General features: G+C 42.4%; 1 protein-coding gene across 12 annotated transcripts in view; it reads right to left on the bottom strand.

The window, feature by feature from the left end:
- LOC142312699 (UDP-glucuronosyltransferase 2A2-like) overlaps positions 1-20427 on the bottom strand; it is a 142425-nt gene that overhangs the window by 11514 nt on the left and 110484 nt on the right. For 9 of the 12 annotated variants that reach the window (XM_075351695.1, XM_075351709.1, XM_075351697.1 and 6 more), the window contains 3 exons: positions 14662-14810; positions 5176-5307; positions 2269-2356 (listed from right to left, as the gene is read on the bottom strand). In XM_075351695.1, coding sequence (XP_075207810.1) covers positions 2269-2356; positions 5176-5307; positions 14662-14810 — 369 coding nt within the window. Of the gene's footprint in view, positions 1-2268; positions 2357-5175; positions 5308-14661; positions 14811-18435; positions 19367-20427 lie in introns of those variants that run through there. The other 3 variants (XM_075351736.1, XM_075351692.1, XM_075351718.1) reach the window with 3 other exon arrangements.

Here is a 20427-nt window from a genome sequence, read left to right as displayed (position 1 = left end):
CCACCAAGGAGATCACAGCTCTGGAGGCAGGAAGTACCAGGCAGATTAGCCCAGGCAGGGCAAGAGTGCAGTCAGCTCAGGGACGAGCTTGAGTAAACAGAGAGAGTAGCCCGGGCAGGGCAAGAGAACAGTCAGGGAGGAGGAAGTGGAAGGAGTAGCCCAGGCTGGGCTAAAGTAAACAGCAAGTGACAGTAAGAAAAGTGAAAGTGGAAAAGGAGGAAAGTAAGAAGTGGTGACAGAGCGGAGAGTGTGCAAAGCCTGAAGGGTCCAGCTTTGTGTAGGGCCAGAACAGCAAGGTCAGCGACGGCGGTGACTGTCTGGAGGGGGACCGTTTGGAAGTTCCTGGAAGGACCCCGTTGGCTGTGTGCCCGGTGGTCTGGAGCAGTGTTCCGAAGGACAGTCAGCACCAGGGCAGGGGCCTCTCGGACCCCGGCAAGGCTAGGAGTCGCCAAATTTGCCGAATCCGTCAGTGAAGGGGACGTAGATCCCCCAACAACCAAGTCCCGATTGACGGCAACAGCCCAACCTGAAGCAGAGAGACACCGCCACCGCCAAGGCACCAGTTTCTCAGGGCCAGCGCCTGCGGGCAAAGTGTAGAGCTCCTCCGGCCCAGATTGTAGTCGGGGAGCGGGTAACCGGAGGGAATCCACCGCTACCATCAGTCAAACATAGGTGCAAGGAAGAGGGACATCACCGTCAACTACCGGGAGTGCAGGTGCTGCCGTCTGTGGGACCGTCCTACCAGCCGTTTGGTTTACCGTACAAACTGTGTCCAAGTCTCAGGCTGAGTGAGTACCACAGTGCCGCAAGGCACAGCGCTGCCCCCGCATCCCTGCTCCCACCAGGCCCCGCACCTCACCACCCATTACCGGGCCCCGGGATCACCAACCCCTACCCACGGAGGGGCAACACAACACCTGGCTGCTCCCCATCACCATCCCCGGGATCCCCATCCAGAGCAGCGGTGGTGCAATCACCATAACCGTGGGTGGCGTCACGAACTATAACAATCCCCACACCCAACCACAATCCCCTTTCACTCACGGGCGAGGAGTGTCGCTCGAGAAACCCTGGGATCCGGCCCACAGCTCGAGCCACCACTGAGCAGCTGCCGGACCCGAGCAGAGGGGGTGAGCGCGGTGTGCTGACACCCTCCTCCCCGCCCGCGACACCTGCGTCCCACGGCACCCGCCAGCTTAATTGAAGGAAGAAGGTGGGCAGGATGTTTACATCCTGCTCATCTCCGCCCCTCCGCTTCTATTGGCCGGCTGCCGTGTGACGTCGCTGTGACGCCGAACGTCCCTCCCACTTCAGGAATTAGATGTTCGTCGCCCACAGCGAGGTCGTCCGGAAGGTAAGTGCGAGTGACGGGGGTTAAACGAGTTTGTGCGCCACGGGCATCGATTTGCCCGTGACGCAAAAACTACGGGGGCGGGTACGATCGATTGTGAAATCGCACAATCGGTCGTCCCGTATAAAGCAGGCTTTACTCCTAAAAGGCTGAAAATTCCTGCACGGGCTTATTTTTGGGGTAGTGCTTATTTTCGGGGAAACATACTATATACGGTCTATCCTACATTTGCCTATATACATGTGGTTGTCATATTCTTGTTACTCATAAAGTGCAAGTACTTTTTTTTGGAGCCACTATTCCAGGGATAGACTATTGGTGTAATCTGTTCAGCCACACAGGGGCTCAAGAGATACCTACAAAATAGGTGAGATTGTGCATTATGAGGAGCTACTGGACTGCAAAGGGCCCGTTTATTGTTCTGGTCCAGGGGCGCTCTTCTGCGTGTGCCTGCTATAACTAAGTTTTTAATTTCTTCAGTATGAGCAGAAGCAGATTTTTTCTTTATGTCTGCCTGTTTTTCAACAAGAAACATATCCTAGAAGTGGAATAAGTCATCACAAGACGAATTGCAAAACTTTGAACGGCCCAGTCAAACTTTCCATCTGCCTCTCCCTGTTATTCACCAACCGTCCCCTACTCTGACAATGACTCATCATTACTGTAACATTTCTTAAAATTAAATAAAAATAATCTGCTTCACGGAATTCAGTGTTTTCATTACTGAGGCATATAACAACTAGTTCTTCTGCTGCAATAGAAAGCGGTTTGTGATAATATGTAGAAATTAGATGAAATAATGTTAATACAAAAAAATCCGTGAGAACTGTCAGATCAAACCTCTGAAAGCATTTAGTACTTGTATACTGTATATTTCACACATATATATCTAGATGGTATGTGCCTTTAAGACTTACCCAAGAGATCATTCTGTGGTATCCAGTCATACAGCACCGTGTTCTCCCCTAATGTAACTGGTCTGTTGCCACTGTACCTCCAGATTACCTGCATGAATTAGCAATAAGAATAATAAGGTTCTGTTCACATGAATTTCTCACCAGATGTCGGTAACAACCAATCCAATCCACACAGGCAAAGAAATCAAAATCATATACAGTATATCAATTTAATTCACCAACTTGGTAATTAGCATAATGAGAAAAAAAAATCTAAATGCCAGAATTACGATTTTTCAACTGCAAAAAATACAATAAGAAGCAATCAAAAAAAGCCCTCACACAGCATATTGACAGAATTCTTTTTTTTTTTTTTTTGTGTAAATCAGATTTTATTCGAATAAAGAACATGTTTACAACTTATAGGATGGGCAACATATGATATACAGTAGGATAACTCAAATCTTGGAGGTAATAAGTAATACAACACTTTTCTACTTGGATAATAATTCCTTTTTTTTACACACTTCAGGTCAGACCATCATCACCCATGTAATAGCTTTACTTTGGAGATGGTGCCCACTGGGTGACCAACAATCCGACCCCATACAAAAATGTATGCAGCCTCGTTTAGAAACGGGAGGCAACGTAGATACACAAAGTCCCTGGGATGACAATCCTTTATAACAATGTAAACATAACATAAAATGTACAAAGAGGAAAGAAAGATGAGAAAAGAGGAAATGTAGGGGGAGAGAGAAAAGAAAAGAAGGACGAAGAAGATGTCTCGTCTGGGTCGTGTGCAGCCCCCGGCACTTTTGTTTTGTGGAATGGACAATCACAGAGGTCTCACGCCCCCAACTGAAGCTTGAAGCCATAGTACCAGGTCTGGTGTCTCTCTATACATAATCCACTGCGCCCACAGCCTGAACACTCGCTCCCCCGAGTCAGATACCTGGCCGACCAGCTCCTCCATCCTATAGATCTGGCTCATCACGGCCACCAGTTCAGCCCGCGAGGGCACTTTGGTCTGCAGAATTCTTTTTTTATTTTTATAAATTTCTGAGTTTTTTCACTGGTTAAATAAAAAAAACTATGTATGTGACTTTAATTTTAGTGAACCAAAAAATATATTGCCATTTTACCATATTCTGAATGTTGTAAAAAAAAAACATAAAAATATGTGGCATTGCACTTTTTTACAATTTTGGTGCACTCTGAATTTTTTTCACACTTTCCAATACATGAGAAAATGAATAGTGTCATTAAAAATTACAACTCATGCCGCAATGTGGTTGGAGAAATAAAAAATTATGACTCTTGGAAGACGTAAAATAAAAAACATAAATGCAAAAAAGGAAAATTGTCATGTTTGGAAGGGGTAAGGTCTATATGGACTGTAGAAAATCTCCCAAGACATGGCCAGAAGAAGAAAATTGATGACAAATTGGATAGACTGATTGCCAATGTATGTGAAGCGCTGTGGAATTAATAGCGCTATATAAATGAATAAAATTATTATTATTATTTCAAGGGGTGTTTTACACGCTGCGACATCGCTAGCGATTGCTAGCGATGTTGCGAGCGATAGCACTTGCCCCCGTCGTTCGTGCGACATTTGGTGATCGCTGCCGTAGCGAACAATATCGCTACAGCAGCGTCACACGCACATAGCTGTTCAGCGACGTCGCTGTGACCGCCGAACAATCCCTCCTTCAAGGGGGAAGTGCGTTCGGTGTCACAGTGGCGTCACTAAGCGGCCGCCCAATAGCAGAGGAGGGGCGGAGATGAGCGTCTGGAACATGCCGCCCACCTCCTTCCTTCCTCATTGCCGGTGGACGCAGGTAAGGAGATGTTCGTCGTTCCTGCGGTGTCACACATAGCGATGTGTGATGCAGCAGGAACGATGAACAACCAGCGGCATGCACCACCAATCATATTATGAAAAGGAGCGACGTGTCAATGATCAACGATTTTTGACGTTTTTGCCATCGTTGATCGTCGCTCCTAGCTGTTACACGCTGTGATGTCGCTAACGACGCCGGACGAGCGTCACAAACACAGTGACCCCAACGATATATCGTTAGCGATGTCGCAGCGTGTAAAGCACCCTATAATGCGAATGTTAACCAAAGAGCCCAGAGTAACTTCCAAAGAGATTAAAGGTGAACCCCATCGTCAAGATACATCAGTGTGGGATCACGCCATTCGTTGGTGTCTTGTTCAAAGTGGATGTCATGGAAGACAACCGAAGAGGAAGGAAAACATTTTTGATAGCAAATCAGACAAAAAGCGTAACTGAAATTTGCCAAAATGCAGATTGACAAGCCACAAAGCTTCTGGGAGAATGTCCTTTAGACAGATCGGGCAAAACTGAAGCTTTCTGGCAAGTCACGTCAGATCTATGATCACAGACACAAAATTGAAGCTGTGATGCTAGTGACTTACGGGCAGGACTAAAGGCAGGCTAGTGAGATAATCCATGGTCAGGTACCACGAGTGCTTGACATGGATACAGAAAGTAAACTGAGATGGGGTCAGAGGGATTCCATGGCATCTTACCCCATGATTTATGAACAACTTGGAAAATGTTTTGGCATTAGGTACCCCTGCCAATGAAATGAAGTGTGCTTATTTACTGAATCAGTTGTTGACTACCATTGGTTGAATAATTCTGATACTGTAGTGGTCAGTAAAAGTGGCATTTTGTGTTCAATTTGCATAGACCACTTGCTATATCAGTTAAGTTGAGCTTTTTAAATTGTTAATTTCATACGTTTATTGCAAACAAAAAATATTTGTAAATTTTGCTAATAATTCTAATTTGTAAGGAATGTTGAATAATTTTGATTGCGACTGTATTGCATTTGTAACAACAGTGTCATTTTAAAGACATTTATGAGTTTTAATAAGAATAGTGATCATTACCTTCTGAGGTAGTTGGCTCAGAGCAGAGGCAATCACATTACTTCTTTCATCTGTCAGGTTTTTCACCAAAGAGCCGAGAGAGAATACAACAATACCATGTTCTCCTGAGCTTTCTGCAATCTTTTCCAGATCCTTAAATAAAGAAAATGCATTCAGTTATTTTTTATATTTCTGTAAATATGTTGATTAATCAGGAAGCTAAGCTCAGAGGCTTATCAATTGTGGTCGCAACAACGACCGGGCCTGAGGCTCGAGGGGGCCCGCCAACCCCAGAGCCTAACCTTTAATTGGGTTATTAAAATGAAATATATACAAACTGTGATCCAAACACCAATTAAAACCTGAAAATGGTGAGGCCAATGAACGGTTCATGTGTTTATGGCGCCATCATTTTCAAAGAGAGGGGAACAGGTATCGTTCACCTTTTATAAACAACACAGGATGGGTAGAGAATTCTTATACACAGATAGCTAATATAGCACCGCTGATTAGATGGATGCTGGGTAAATGCAGCTTTCAAAAATGTATGTGATCACAAAAAGTGGCATGCCATTCAACCACATAGTATTAGCGCTGAGTGACAACATCTATCAGGCTAAGACAATATAGTTGCCCAGCTATAGAGTTATGCTGGTGTGATACACTCTATCAGGGGACAATTAAACAAATGCACCATAAAATATAGTATCCAGGAGACAATAACTCCCCAATACATGTACCATGCTGTATACCAACTATGTCTATAGGCAAAAAGCATGAGATATATCAAATACAGTGCAGTGTTAAGGCCACTTGAAGTGGAACAATCTCACCCAGTCTTTTCGTCCCAATGATGGATCGTCGTTCTCCCGTGTTGCTTAGTCCATATACCGGCACGGTGGGAGTAGTGGCTTGGTCATTAGCCCTGTCAGGGATAAAGCTGACCCTTTAATTATCCACAATGACTCCCGCCCTTACAAGGGCAGTCCACAGCTGGCCCTGTTGTGGCTGACCCTAGTATCCAAAATACAGGTGATGCCCGACGCGTTTCACAACAACTGCTCATCAGGGGAGGCATAGAACACCTGAGAATCGCGGTAGTGGCTCAACACAGAGCTCAAACCTACGTGGCCTGGATACTATATTTTATGGTGCATTTGTTTAATTGTCCCCTGATAGAGTGTATCACACCAGCATAACTCTATAGCTGGGCAACTATATTGTCTTAGCCTGATAGTATTAGCGCTGAGTGACAACATCTTTGTGGTTGAATGGCATGCCACTTTTTGTGATCACATACATTTTTGAAAGCTGCATTTACCCAGCATCCATCTAATCAGCGGTGCTATATTAGCTATCTGTGTATAAGAATTCTCTACCCATCCTGTGTTGTTTATAAAAGGTGAACGATACCTGTTCCCCTATCTTTGAAAATGATGGCGCCATAAACACATGAACCGTTCATTGGCCTCACCATTTTCAGGTTTTAATTGGTGTTTGGATCACAGTTTGTATATATTTCATTTTAATACCCAATTAAAGGTTAAGTTTTAATATCACATGTTGCTATATCTATGAAAGTTGTACATGTTGGAATTCTATTCTAATACCTACTGGTTTTGAATCGGTGCTATTTTCAACCCCAGAGCCTATTTCAGATGAATGTGTGTCAGAGGACACACATCCAGTAGAAAGCATTGCTGTGCATCGGGTTCCTGCACTGCAATACACGTTGGTGGCTAAATAGAAGCAAGCAGCTGATGTCACCATATCAGTGACTGGGAGCACATGACAGTGACATCAATCGTCACCATAACAGGCACGCCGATGTCAGCTGTCGGTCACTATGCTGGCTACAGAGGAAGCCACCACACGACTTTGGAGCAGAGGAAGATAAGTAGAATGTTTTGGGGCTTTTTATGTGTTAGATGCAGAATACTATATATGATTGATATATATATATATATATATATATATCAAATCAATCAGGAATAGGCGGAGTATAAGGTCATATGTACCAGGATGGGGAACATGTACACCAGGATAAGGACCTATATGGCAGTAAAGGGGACATATATATAAGCATGGGGGACATATTTACCAGGAAGGGGCGTAGGATGGCGGACATATTTACCATGTGCGGGCTCAGAATGGAGGACATATATACCAGCATGGGGGACACATATACCAGGAAGGGGCCCAGGATAACGACATATATGTCAGGATGGGGGACTTAAATGCCAGAATGGGGAACATATATACCAGGATGGGGGACATATTTACAAGGAAGGTGTCCATAATTGGGGACATATTTACTATGAAGAGGCTGCATATAGGGACATATATGCCAAGAGGGGGGATATATTTTCCAGGCAGGGCTCAGGATGGGGACATATATACTTTGTGAGGAACATAATTACCAGGAAGGAACCCAAGATGGGAGACATTTATACCAGGATAGGCACATATATACCAGGATAAGGACATACAGTATATGTCAGGATGGGGGACAAATTTACTAGGATATGGCCCACAATGGCAACATATATGCTAGAATAGGGTACATATATTCCAAAGTAGAGGACATATTTACTAGGAAGGGGCCCGGGATGGGGGACATTAGTACATAAGAATTGGGAGGGAGCACTATACATGTCTTTATAGAATTTATAACACTACAAGAGCCCCTACATCTGACCAACATGTGGGGCAGTAGCTCAGGTCCCAACTTTGCACTGAGGTCCATTGGACTCTAGTTACGCCACTGGCTAAGCTGTAACATATCCAATGTCACTACAAGTTTTCAGTTTATGATTCTGTTTTGAGTGTTTTAATATGATAAATTTATTTATTTGCTCGGTTATTTAGTTACTTTTTTCTGTTGAATATGGAAAGCTCAGAGAAGAAGTCATGTACTGTACCTTCGACCTTTGTTTGCTGAGATATTTGCAAAACGTTTTCTCTGTTATTACTTAAAAAGTAACCATCATTTGAATTTTTATGTTATAAATCAATAGTACACATGAGAATAGGCAACTTTGTAATATACACTATTTTATAAGAGAAATCTGCTTCTTTCTCCACCAGAGCTGATCTTTTACTCTCAAAATTCCCAATTTATGGGTAAAATCTAAGTAAAAGGGAAGAAAGAGTAGCTCTGACTTAGGCTCCTCCATCCTACTCCTCTACCTTGAACCCTATCAGATACAACTGTCATCTCCTATCTCAGTAGTGTAGAAATATGATTTTACTGAAGACAGATTCTACCTGTAAATTGAGAATTTTAAGAGTAAAGATCAGTCTTGGCAGAGAAATAAGTAGATTTTTTTGCTAAGTTATTTTACGAAGTTGCTTATTTTCATGCACACTGATTTATAAAATGAAAAGTAACCTGATAGCTACTCTTTAAGTTTAAATAATGACTAAGAAGGCGAGGGATGAGGTGCTACGCCAGATGACCTGGCCTCCACAGTCACCAGACCTGAACCCTATCGAGATGGTTTGGGGTGAGCTGGACCGCAGAGTGAAGGCCAAAGGGCTAACAAGTGTTAAGCATCTCTGGGAACTCCTTCAAGACTGTTGGAAAATCATTTCCGTTGACTACCTCTTGAAGCTCATCAAGAGAATGCCAAGAGTGTGCAAAGCAGTAATCAAAGCAAAAGGTGGCTACTTTGAAGAACCTAGAATATAAGACATATTTTCAGTTGTTTCACACTTTTGTGTTAAGTATTTCATTCCACATGTGTTAATTCATAGTTTTGATGCCTTATATATATATATATATATATATACAGTTAGGTCCAGAAATATTTGGACAGTGACACAATTTTCGCGAGTTGGGCTCTGCATGCCACCACATTGGATTTTAAATGAAACCTCTACAACAGAATTCAAGTGCAGATTGTAACGTTTAATTTGAAGGTTTGAACAAAAATATCTGATAGGAATTGTACACATTTCTTTACAAACACTCCACATTTTAGGAGGTCAAAAGTAATTGGACAAATAAACCAAACCCAAACAAAATATTTTTATTTTCAATATTTTGTTGCGAATCCTTTGGAGGCAATCACTGCCTTAAGTCTGGAACCCATGGACATCACCAAACGCTGGGTTTCCTCCTTCTTAATGCTTTGCCAGGCCTTTACAGCCGCAGCCTTCAGGTCTTGCTTGTTTGTGGGTCTTTCTGTCTTAAGTCTGGATTTGAGCAAGTGAAATGCATGCTCAATTGGGTTAAGATCTGGTGATTGACTTGGCCATTGCAGAATGTTCCACTTTTTTGCACTCATGAACTCCTGGGTAGCTTTGGCTGTATGCTTGGGGTCATTGTCCATCTGTACTATGAAGCGCCGTCCGATCAACTTTGCGGCATTTGGCTGAATCTGGGCTGAAAGTATATCCCGGTACACTTCAGAATTCATCCGGCTACTCTTGTCTGCTGTTATGTCATCAATAAACACAAGTGACCCAGTGCCATTGAAAGCCATGCATGCCCATGCCATCACGTTGCCTCCACCATGTTTTACAGAGGATGTGGTGTGCCTTGGATCATGTGCCATTCCCTTTCTTCTCCAAACTTTTTTTCTTCCCATCATTCTGGTACAGGTTGATCTTTGTCTCATCTGTCCATAGAATACTTTTCCAGAACTGAGCTGGCTTCATGAGGTGTTTTTCAGCAAATTTAACTCTGGCCTGTCTATTTTTGGAATTGATGAATGGTTTGCATCTAGATGTGAACCCTTTGTATTTACTTTCATGGAGTATTCTCTTTACTGTTGACTTAGAGACAGCCTACTTCACTGAGAGTGTTCTGGAGTGTTCTGGACTTCAGTTGATGTTGTGAACGGGTTCTTCTTCACCAAAGAAAGTATGCGGCGATCATCCACCACTGTTGTCATCCGTGGACGCCCAGGCCTTTTTGAGTTCCCAAGCTCACCAGTCAATTCCTTTTTTCTCAGAATGTACCCGACTGTTGATTTTGCTACTCCAAGCATGTCTGCATTTCAGAGCTATGATTCCTAAACCCTTTCTCCGATTTGGATGTGAAAACTCTCATATTGCAGCCGGGAGTGTGCACTTTCAGCCCATATTATATATATAATTGTATTTCTGAACATGTTTTTGTAAACAGCTAAAATAACAAAACTTGTGTCACTGTCCAAATATTTCTGGACCTAACTGTATATATATATATATATATATATATATATATATATATATATATATAAAAATATATATGTATGTATGGGATGTGGGCCTGCATATAGGGTGATATGTGAATGTACCCTATATATTATTGAAAGTGTGCTCCAGAAAACAGACTAGAAACTGTTCGGGTGAGCCCACACTGACATATATGTGCCCACTGAATTAACTGTTTATTTGCTGTGATACCTTTGTGTCCAGAAGGCTGTTTTGGTTGTTGAATCCCTGTGAGTTTTATTAAAATTAATAAAACTGCTCATTTGAACAAAACCACATTGCCTGTGTGAACACTATCTAATGCCTAGTGGAGAGCGTGAATCCCTACAATTTGGAAAATCTGGTGACAGGTTCCTTTTAAAGGGAATCTGTCAGCAGGTTTTTGGTAGCTCATCTGAGAGCAGCATGATGTAGGGAAAGAGGCCCTGAGTTCAAAAATGTATCCTTTAGTTTATTGGGTGCAGCAGTTAACTGAGAAAGTTAGCCCACACACCAGGCTTTCTATTTAAGGTCTGTAGACAGAGAGGTGGAGGGGGCATGGTTGAACTGATGTAGTTTGGCAATGTTAATTCCAGATGATTAAACTTTTACTATAAGTACACAACAGCACAGCAGGGTAATGAATGACACATCTTTGAACTCTGTGTCAGAATCTATCTCCTGTTGTTTTCAGATTACATACCAAAAACCTGCTGACAGATTCTGTGCACTCAGTGGGTTTTTGAAGCATTTTTTTTTGTGCAGTTTTGTCACAAATCTGCATGTCTATCCTTTTGCCAATGAGAATCCTAAGTCTTCTCTAAATACAGAAGGGGAGCAGAAAACATCTCAAAAGCTAATTCATCTATTAGTTGGGAAACAGGCGAATTTCACAAACAGAACAATAGGGGTTAATTCACAAGTCAGTTTTTTTAACGTCTGAGTTTCATCAGAATTTGTTTTTTTTACAATGTGCCTAAACACTAACATGCAGATAGTTACTAACTACCTGTCTGTCGTGCCTGATGCTTATCTATGCCGGCATAGAGTGGTCACTGATCGCTCCTGCTGGCTCCTTCCGCTCATGTCACTATGACAGAGCAGCAGCTTCTTTTTCACTCTGCTCTGTTAATGGGGCATTACTGCCGACGTCATGCTGATTGACTGCATATCTGTGGGAAGCATGTATCAATCAGCATAACGCCAGCAATCATGCCCCATCAACAGAGCAACACCATTGACAGAAGAAGAAGAGCTACTCTGTTGACATGGAGCAGCTAAATCGAGGGCCAGTTGCAGTCAATGTCCGGTCTGAGTCGGTGCTGGTTACAACAGGTCGCCTCTGTTAGCAACTACCTGCCTGTTAGTTTTTAGGCACATAGTGAAAAAAATCCTGGATAACCTCTTTAGTTTACTACAGAATGGTACTGTTTGCCTGAGCTGGGAGTGAAGCCTGAGGCTCCTGGGACCTAATTATAATAATGATGTCTTCTGATGGTGCAAGGAGTCCTGTGGGACCCATTAGGCAGAGAGGCACAAGTGCTATTATTTCCTCTACAATACTAAAGCACCCTTACTGACTGCAATTTAGTAAGAAATCCAACACTGTGTAAGGTGAAATTGTACACTGTGTTGCCGTCGATACTGGTTGCCCTATTACACAACCCTTATGTCCATGAGATTTAATTCTTTACAGTTATTAAATTATGTAATGACTTAGACTGGCAATTTACTTTTATCTCTTACTATATCAGTTTGCTGTTCTGATCTGTTCCCTAAATTTTTTTGCATTAATTAAATAGTGGTATGTGTGATTGATGTGTGGCGCCCCTGTGGCTTCAGGCGCCATAGGGTATTACACCACTAATACGGGGTAATATCTATCCCAGGTCAGGAGGGGGTTAACTGCCGGTGTCTTCACAAAACCACACATATACAACAATAAGGTGCTTTCTCACAGGGGGTTGGACTAGGGCAGACAGGATGGTTAGCCATCACAAAGCATGGGACTTCCCCAGTTGCTAGGACAACCACTGAGGGGCGGCACCACTTGGGGTAAAAGTAGGCGCAACCATCACACTTGAGCAGACCTTCCCGGGCACAGCTTAGTATAACATCTAGCACTGACAACGGGAGTTAGTGTTGCTCTTTTCTTCGTGCGCCCATGGCTTGGAGCAGGAGGCTCGGCCCGGGTTCCGGATAGCTACTGAGGGACACTTCACTAAAAGACTTTTATGGGCACTGGCGGTGACCGATGACTATCCGGGATTGGCTGGAGCCCATCATGGCAGAGAACGGTACTGTGGGGCAGCGCCTGAACTACTTGTGAGTAAAAGACCTGGAACCGCAGCCCCTGCCTCTGCCTCTCCTCTACCAGCGCCCAGCGCTTTGGCGACATCTGGGACTGCCACAACCCCCGTCCGTCCTCCATCATCCTCCCCGTGGTAATCCCACTCCACCTGTGGGGAGCGACACCATCCCGGCTGCGACCCTCACCATCAGCCCCGGAGAGCAGCACCAGCAGCGGCGGCCCATCCCTGGCCGCGTACCCTCCCTGGTCGCGTACCACAGATGGCATCACGATCATAAAAGACTTTCCTAACCGTCACTACCACCTCCATCCTGCCTCCTGTCCACAGCCTTTCCTCCCCTCCTGTACGTCTCGAGGTCCCGAAACTGGGCCAGGCCAGCCCGTGATGACGCAGAGCATCTGCACCCCCAGCCCGGCGACGTGTCGGGTGTAAACCCCTCTGCCCCGGGGTATTACAGATGTATGTTGTCACGTGTGAAAAGTATAATGGACTAACATGTACATTTACGATGACCATTTGGCTTAGTAGTCAGACACTAACTAAAAGAGTATGCTGGCAGGTACATATCACTGTAAAGTAGTTTTTTAAGATACTCACAGAATTTTTGTTTGAATTATTTTTATTAATTTTTCTGTGTTCAAGACATACTACTACAAATGCAATTGAACAATCCACCCTTTGTGTCCCTGTGCACTAAAAAGTCCCTACGTTTTCCCTATATACCTGTAGCTACCTATTTGTAGGGGTCGGCACCCTAGGTTAAAATAGATTGGTGCCCCCACTCGGCGGCGACTTTCTCTTCCTGTTTTTTCCCTATTGCTGTCTTATAGGGGATTGAAATAGGTATAGACACCTGTGTGAGGAATAGATATAGGTGTTTGAAAAGTACTGGATAGATATAGCTTTTCACCAGTCTGAACGGGAAATATAGGGCAATATTAAAATTGTGTTGACCCACTTGATGGACTGACCCAAATTTTAACGACGGTTGTTAAAATTAGTAAATAGTAATCCACGCAACACCAGAGTGCATTTAGCAACCAAACTTGTTCAGTTTATTCTTCACACCATTATGACATACAAGTGCAGTGTAGCCTACTGAACCACACTAAGGGACCATTTTATACACTTAGGAAGCCTTTCTCGTGTTTTGTTGTAATTCTAATTTTCTGAGATAATGACTTTTGGGTTTTCATTAGCTGTAAGCCATAATCATCAACATTAACAGAAATAAACACTTGAAATTGATCACTCTGTATAATAAATGTGTTTGCCTTTTTGTATTGAATTACTGAAATAAATTAACTTTTTGATGATATTCTAATTTATTGAGATGCACTTGTATATGGCCTCACTCCTCATGGTTCTGATTCTATTGTTTCTGGGGGGACTCTTTCTCGACCTGTCCGCTGCTATCTTGAAACTCGTCCTCAAGCTGACTGTGTCTCTATTCTCCGCTCTTCCTTGCCCCAACAGCTCTCTAGACATACAATTTTGTACGCTTGCCAGGGGGAGCCGTAGACTCCGGACCTCTTGAGGTTGCCTCGGGTTTCCCTGAAAGCCCTGACACCATGGCCACGTCTTCTCTTGCTCAAACCCTATCCAGAACTGGCACCCCACGAGGCCCGCACTACTAGCCAACTCAATGGGCACCTGTCACGCCTCTTCTATGTTGACTCAACCCTATCCTATATGATATCTTATCTACCACTGCTACAGCCCGCTAGGTGGTGTCCACTGATAAACAGCCTGAGCTCTGCTACATCGAGAACCTACATTCATTCTCGAACCTACATTCATACTCTGCTAGCAGTATTTACATGTTAACCCACATTTATAACAATCAACACCATATAATATGTTTAGTATAAATTACTTTTTGCAATACACGTAGATCACATAGAGCATAAAACAGCGTAGGGACTTGACCACTTCTACATATATGTAAGAAGTTTTTCTTGGCATATAGTCTAAATGTAACAAAAAAATGTGATATGAACAGGTGTCTACTTACCTCTGACAGAGGCTTTGCTGGTTTACAGTGAAGGCCCCCTACAAACTCAAAGTTAGGTAGAAGTGGCCGTGGATATTCAAAGTCCCAGTATGTCCGAATGAGCCAAATTTCAGCTTTCCCCATTATTTCACATAATGTTGTTGGCCGACCTAATAAAGCCAAATTCATAATAGTGATGACGTATTACATAATTATAGGATCATAGACTTTAATAATACTTATTCTGCAAGACATTTTACGTATACCTTGTTATACCTTGTTGAATGTAAAGGTCCCCATACACACTGGAATGTGTAAAGATTGTAGACGGTTGAACAATTGTTAAATAAATGCACATAATGCAAACGCAGCCATACATAATTTAGTCCATAATCCCCTTTATCAGCCTGGCCATATATTTTCAATTACACTGGACAATGATCATTCTGGGAATATTCTTTGAACAGATACAGCAAAGAATAATGTTGGTACAACTTATGCTTAGCTGCTCCTTCATGCACGGTGCTTATCTCTGGCTAAGTGCAGAACTGAATTCTAAAAAAGGAAAAGGTGCAGCTTGTGGCCTGATTACACACATTTTATCAAGTTTAAGTATAAATCGCTGGAATTTCTCCAGTTCTGGGCCTATTTGGAGATAAGTTAACAGTGGAAGTTCGGTTCGGTGGGTGCCGCCGTAGTTTAGATAAAGTTTGCTTTGGGACCCAGACTTGACCTGAACCCCAATGGAAGTCACTAATTGGGCAGTTCAGGCCTCCTCCCACATGCAGCCAGCCATATTCAGATCACTTCAGGGGAAGGGTTGGCAGAGTTTTTCCATTTTTTTGTGCATACTACATCCGATCACGCAACCCAGTGTGAGACGTTCAAACACTGCAATCATCTTGCACTGGGCTGAGCACCAAGCATACCCAAGCACAGTGATGCTCACATGAGTGGTTTGCATGTGTAAAGAACCCGAAACCCGAACTCTGTTTTTTTTGTAAAGTCTGTGTTTGGTACGAACACCGAACCACAGGTTCGCTCATCTCTAGACCTATTCCATAGGAATGAGCTGATTCATGGACGTTCAGGGTCGCAGAGTTTGACCAAACCTTAGTTAAAAATTTGGTTTGGTACCCATACTTGACCTCGAACCCTAAATTCCATTGAAGTCAATGTGGACGCAAAATTTGATGCTTTATATGGTCACAGGAAGGGTAGGGGGCAGCAAAAAGTAAGTAAAATTTGGTAAGAGCAGGACAATTGCCCTGCAAACAAATATGGATACGGAATAAATAAATACTGTAAATAAATAGCTGAAAGAACACATGTGCTCACTGGGTCTGGTTTGGATAGGAAAGTGTGTTTGTAAGGGATGTTTTGGATTAGGGGTATGTACAAAAAAAAATAATATTATTATTAGGTTTAATTAAAATATTTGAAAAATAAAGTCTCTATATATGTATGTGAATGAGAAAGGATGCCTGAATCTCAGAATAAATCATTTTAAAAAATGGAATGTGATCTCCCTTATTTTTGATAACAAGACAAGGTAAAGCCTTTAATAAATTTTATTCAGCATCTGACAAGATTTCAAACTCTGTGAGAAGTTCTCGTTTTTAGTTTGAGCATCGGATACTAGATGTCCGGTACGAATCCCGAACTTTACAGTTCGGGTTTGCTCATCCCTACAGGTCTTGTGAATTTTCTTTCACTGACAGATCATATACAGTTGAGCGATCTTTCCTTAAATGAAAGATCTTTCATCCCACATTCGAGTAAGAGAAGATGTGGCTACGGTGTCAGGACCAGTCACGGAACCTTATGAGGATCCGCAGCCTATGGCTCACCCCGGCTGGTTCAGGGAAGCCATGCGACTAGACTGATGTTGGGGCCCAGAAGTGGAGAAGGTGTAAGGAAGAGAAAGAATGGAGACTCAGATCCAGCAGCTTGAGAATGAGTTCAAGACAGCGAGGAACAGGTCAAGAAAGAGTACTCCCGGAAACAGTGGAACTAAAACCGTGAGGAGTAAGGCCATGTCTGTCATAACGGTGTGAAGTATAAACTAAACAAGTTTGGTTGCCAATTGAACTCTGTTGTTGCGTGGGTTATTGTTTTGTCTATGATGAGAACTGGCAGCGGGATGATGTAGACTGGCCTGAATAAACCAATAAGTGTCACGCACCCCAATTGAAGTCACACCCATACAAGGAGTCTCTTTGGTGAAGGAGTCTGGCACCCATATGGCCTGGCATCCGTGGTTTCCTTCACACTAATGAGGCTGAAAAGAGCCACACGTATACACAAGATTTCTAGGAGCTGGTGATTGCACCGACTAGTGAAAATTATGTTATCACGCCCAAAGGGGAATGAAAACATGGAAAAAATGCCGACTAGTTTGGGGAACTAACCCCTTTTTGACTAGTCAAAGTCCTAATTAGTATAGGGAAAGCAAGGTTTGTAAGTCATTTTTTTAACCATTCATATTAGTGAATAGCATTATACAGGGCTGGTTAGGCAGAGAATTTAGTTATATAAGTATCAATGCTACTGGGTTAGAGGGCATAGGATACCTGACAGGTTCCCTTTAATCTCAGAGAGGTAGTTATCAGATTTAAAGTAGAGAGAAACTTTGAACAGAAAATATACCGTAGCTCTTGAAATATTGATTTCTGAGGTTACCTCAGCAGCTTCTGTTGCACTTTGTATTTCTATAACTAAGCACTCTTAGCAATCCGACATTTTTTTGATTTTGTGACCTGTTTCATGGAGACCTTTGTCTAATAAGTATTGTTTTTAATTATTCTTTTGCGGTGATGTGCTACAATATTTCCTATCACTTTGTTAAAGAAGGCGTATACCTCTGCTTCTACCTAGCTTTGTTATCTGTCTCTTTAATTTTGCTGCCATGGGTTCCGACTATTCCAATATTTGATTAGCACACAGGTGAGGCCAGTGACAGGTACACATAAGGATTCAATGTGCTACACTTGACCCTGTTTCAGTCCACACCAGCACATCACATTCTCAAGAGCTCAAGAGCTTTAAAAACTAATTAGAACTTTTAGGCCGGGGCCACACGGCGATCTACTGCGATCCTCGCATGACACTCACGCTGGCAGCACAGCAGGAGCCGAGTGTCATGCGAGTGTCACTGCGACTGAGGTCCGATCATGCGATCAGCTGCGGGGGGGGCGGCCCGGCTCTGAGGAGGGGAGGGCCAGTGCTGAGGAGGGGCGGGCAGGCGCTGCAGAGGAGAGGGATGGATTTATCTCCCCCTCTCCTCCGTTACCGGCTATTGCCATTCTTGCTCTGCACTCGCAGCACACCGGTGTACTGCGTTTGCAGTGCGATTTTTCTATCGCCCCATAGACTTGAATGGGTGCGAGAGAAACAAGACTCGCATTTCAATCGAAGCATGCTGCGATTGTTTTCTCGGTCCGATGAGAAAATAATCGCTCATGGGTGCTGACATATAGGCTAATATTGGTCCAAGTGGAGTGCGAGAAAACATCGCATTCAACTCGCTCCGATTTTCATGCCGTGTGGCTTAGGCCTTAGAGTAATTAAAACCTTACTTTTATTGCATAAATGCAAGAGGAAAAGTAATTACCGTAATCAAAATACCAATAATTATTTCATATTTTCAATATTTAAAAGGTTTGCAAATTTATTATATTATTGTAAAGTAATTAATACAAATTACGGTGTTACATGAAGACATACATATATATATATATATATATATATATATATATATGTGAGACAGAGAAGATTAGTGTGTATGATACTTACCCAGTGCTTCACTGTAATATTGATTCCAGATTGGTGAAATAAAAAATTGAAATATGACATCTTGAGATAAATAGAAAATTGTATTTCTCAATCTTTCTACAAAAGACATTTTATCATTGAGCTCGGTCATTGTCCCTGGCACATATGAATATGGTGTTGGGATGTGACTGCAATGTCTTTCTATCACATTACCTATTGAGAACCTAAAGGAATAGATAAATGGGACTCCAATGAGCTCAGCAATAAGTTCACCGCAGGGAGCCAAGGGGTCAGCAACGAGGATGTCAAACTTCTCCTCTTTTAGTCTATTAAGTAATACCTTGTTCTTTATAATACCATCACACACAAGCCGTTCTATCTCCACCGAGTCCATTATTCCCTTATATATGCGTGTAAAGGATTCCCAGTATGACATATTAGGCAGGCCATAAATCCATATGTGCAGAAATTCCTCCAGAAGCTCCTCATTTCTTTCTTTCTCAAATGAAACCGGAAACACTTCAAACTTTAAAACGGATGTTGTATTGATGTCCATGATTATGTTGGCTGAATGAACCAGCACAGTGACCTCATGGCCATTGTGTGCGAGTTTCTCAAGGATGTTGTTTAGATTTATAAAATGACTACCATCTGTCGGCCATGCTAGAATTTTTCCTGGGGACGCTGTGCTGAAGAAGCTAATGTGCATAACTAATAAAATACCTGCCAAGAACATGTTGAAATCCAAGCACAGTTTACGGAGAAACACGAGCCCGATATCACTCGGCTGCAGTGCACTTTGTCCTCTGTGTATATCAGGAAATCACAGGGCAGCACAGACTTTTCTGTTCCATGCCATAATTCAGTTCCTTCCAAGCTTCCTGGTTTTGATGCTCCACCTACAACCCAACTTATTTTTTATATTTTAATTAATTAAACAAGTGATCCAAGTCTACTATTTTCAATATAGATTGGTACATAATCTACCCTCTATATTTCTGTCTAGTCACTGTTGTAATTGTTTAAAGAAGTTTTACAGGACACAAAATATTTCTTTTTCTATGCTGTATTGTAATTTAAAACTCCCCTATATTATTTTGTTTTTTGCTTCTAACTTTTGTTCCTCTTGAATTATCACTTTATTCTCTGAAGCCACTTTATTTACCTGCAGCTCAACCAAACATGAAATCTTCCTATGCATGACTGCCGAACTTCACAGTCAGTGCTGGCACTGCCCAGCCTCAGTGCCCAGCACTGCCCTGCCTCCCCTCTGCATACTCATTGACTGTCAGTATTCTGCCCCAGCACCCGATAAATGAATATTATGTAATGAAAATTATATATAGCCCCTAATGTGAGTTTATAGTAGATACATACACCATGTGTGTATGTGTGTGTGTGTGTGTGTACATGTGTGTATATATATATATATATATATATATATATATATACACACTGTACATATATATATATATATATATATATACAGTTAGGTCCCGAAATATTTGGACAGTGACACAAATTTTCGCGAGTTGGGCTCTGCATGCCACCACATTGGATTTGAAATGAAACCTCTACAACAGAATTCAAGTGCAGATTGTAACGTTTAATTTGAAGGTTTGAACAAAAATATCTGATAGAAATTGTAGGAATTGTACACATTTCTTTACAAACACTCCACATTTTAGGAGGTCAAAAGTAATTGGACAAATAAACCAGGTTACAGGTTAACGAGGGAGACGCCTTCAGAGTTATTTGCAGCCCTTAGAGTCCCTTGTCCAATTACTTTTGGTCCCTTGAAAAAGAGGAGGCTATGCATTACAGAGCTATGATTCCTAAACCCTTTCTCCGATTTGGATATGAAAACTCTCATATTGCAGCTGGGAGTGTGCACTTTCAGCCCATATTATATATATAATTGTATTTCTGAACATGTTTTTGTAAACAGCTAAAATAACAAAACTTGTGTCACTGTCCAAATATTTCTGGACCTAACTGTATATATATATATAT

This window comes from Anomaloglossus baeobatrachus, chromosome 1 (assembly GCF_048569485.1).
Source record: "Anomaloglossus baeobatrachus isolate aAnoBae1 chromosome 1, aAnoBae1.hap1, whole genome shotgun sequence".
NCBI classification, from domain to species: Eukaryota; Metazoa; Chordata; class Amphibia; order Anura; family Aromobatidae; genus Anomaloglossus; species Anomaloglossus baeobatrachus.
This window is presented reverse-complemented; position numbering and strand designations above follow the sequence as displayed.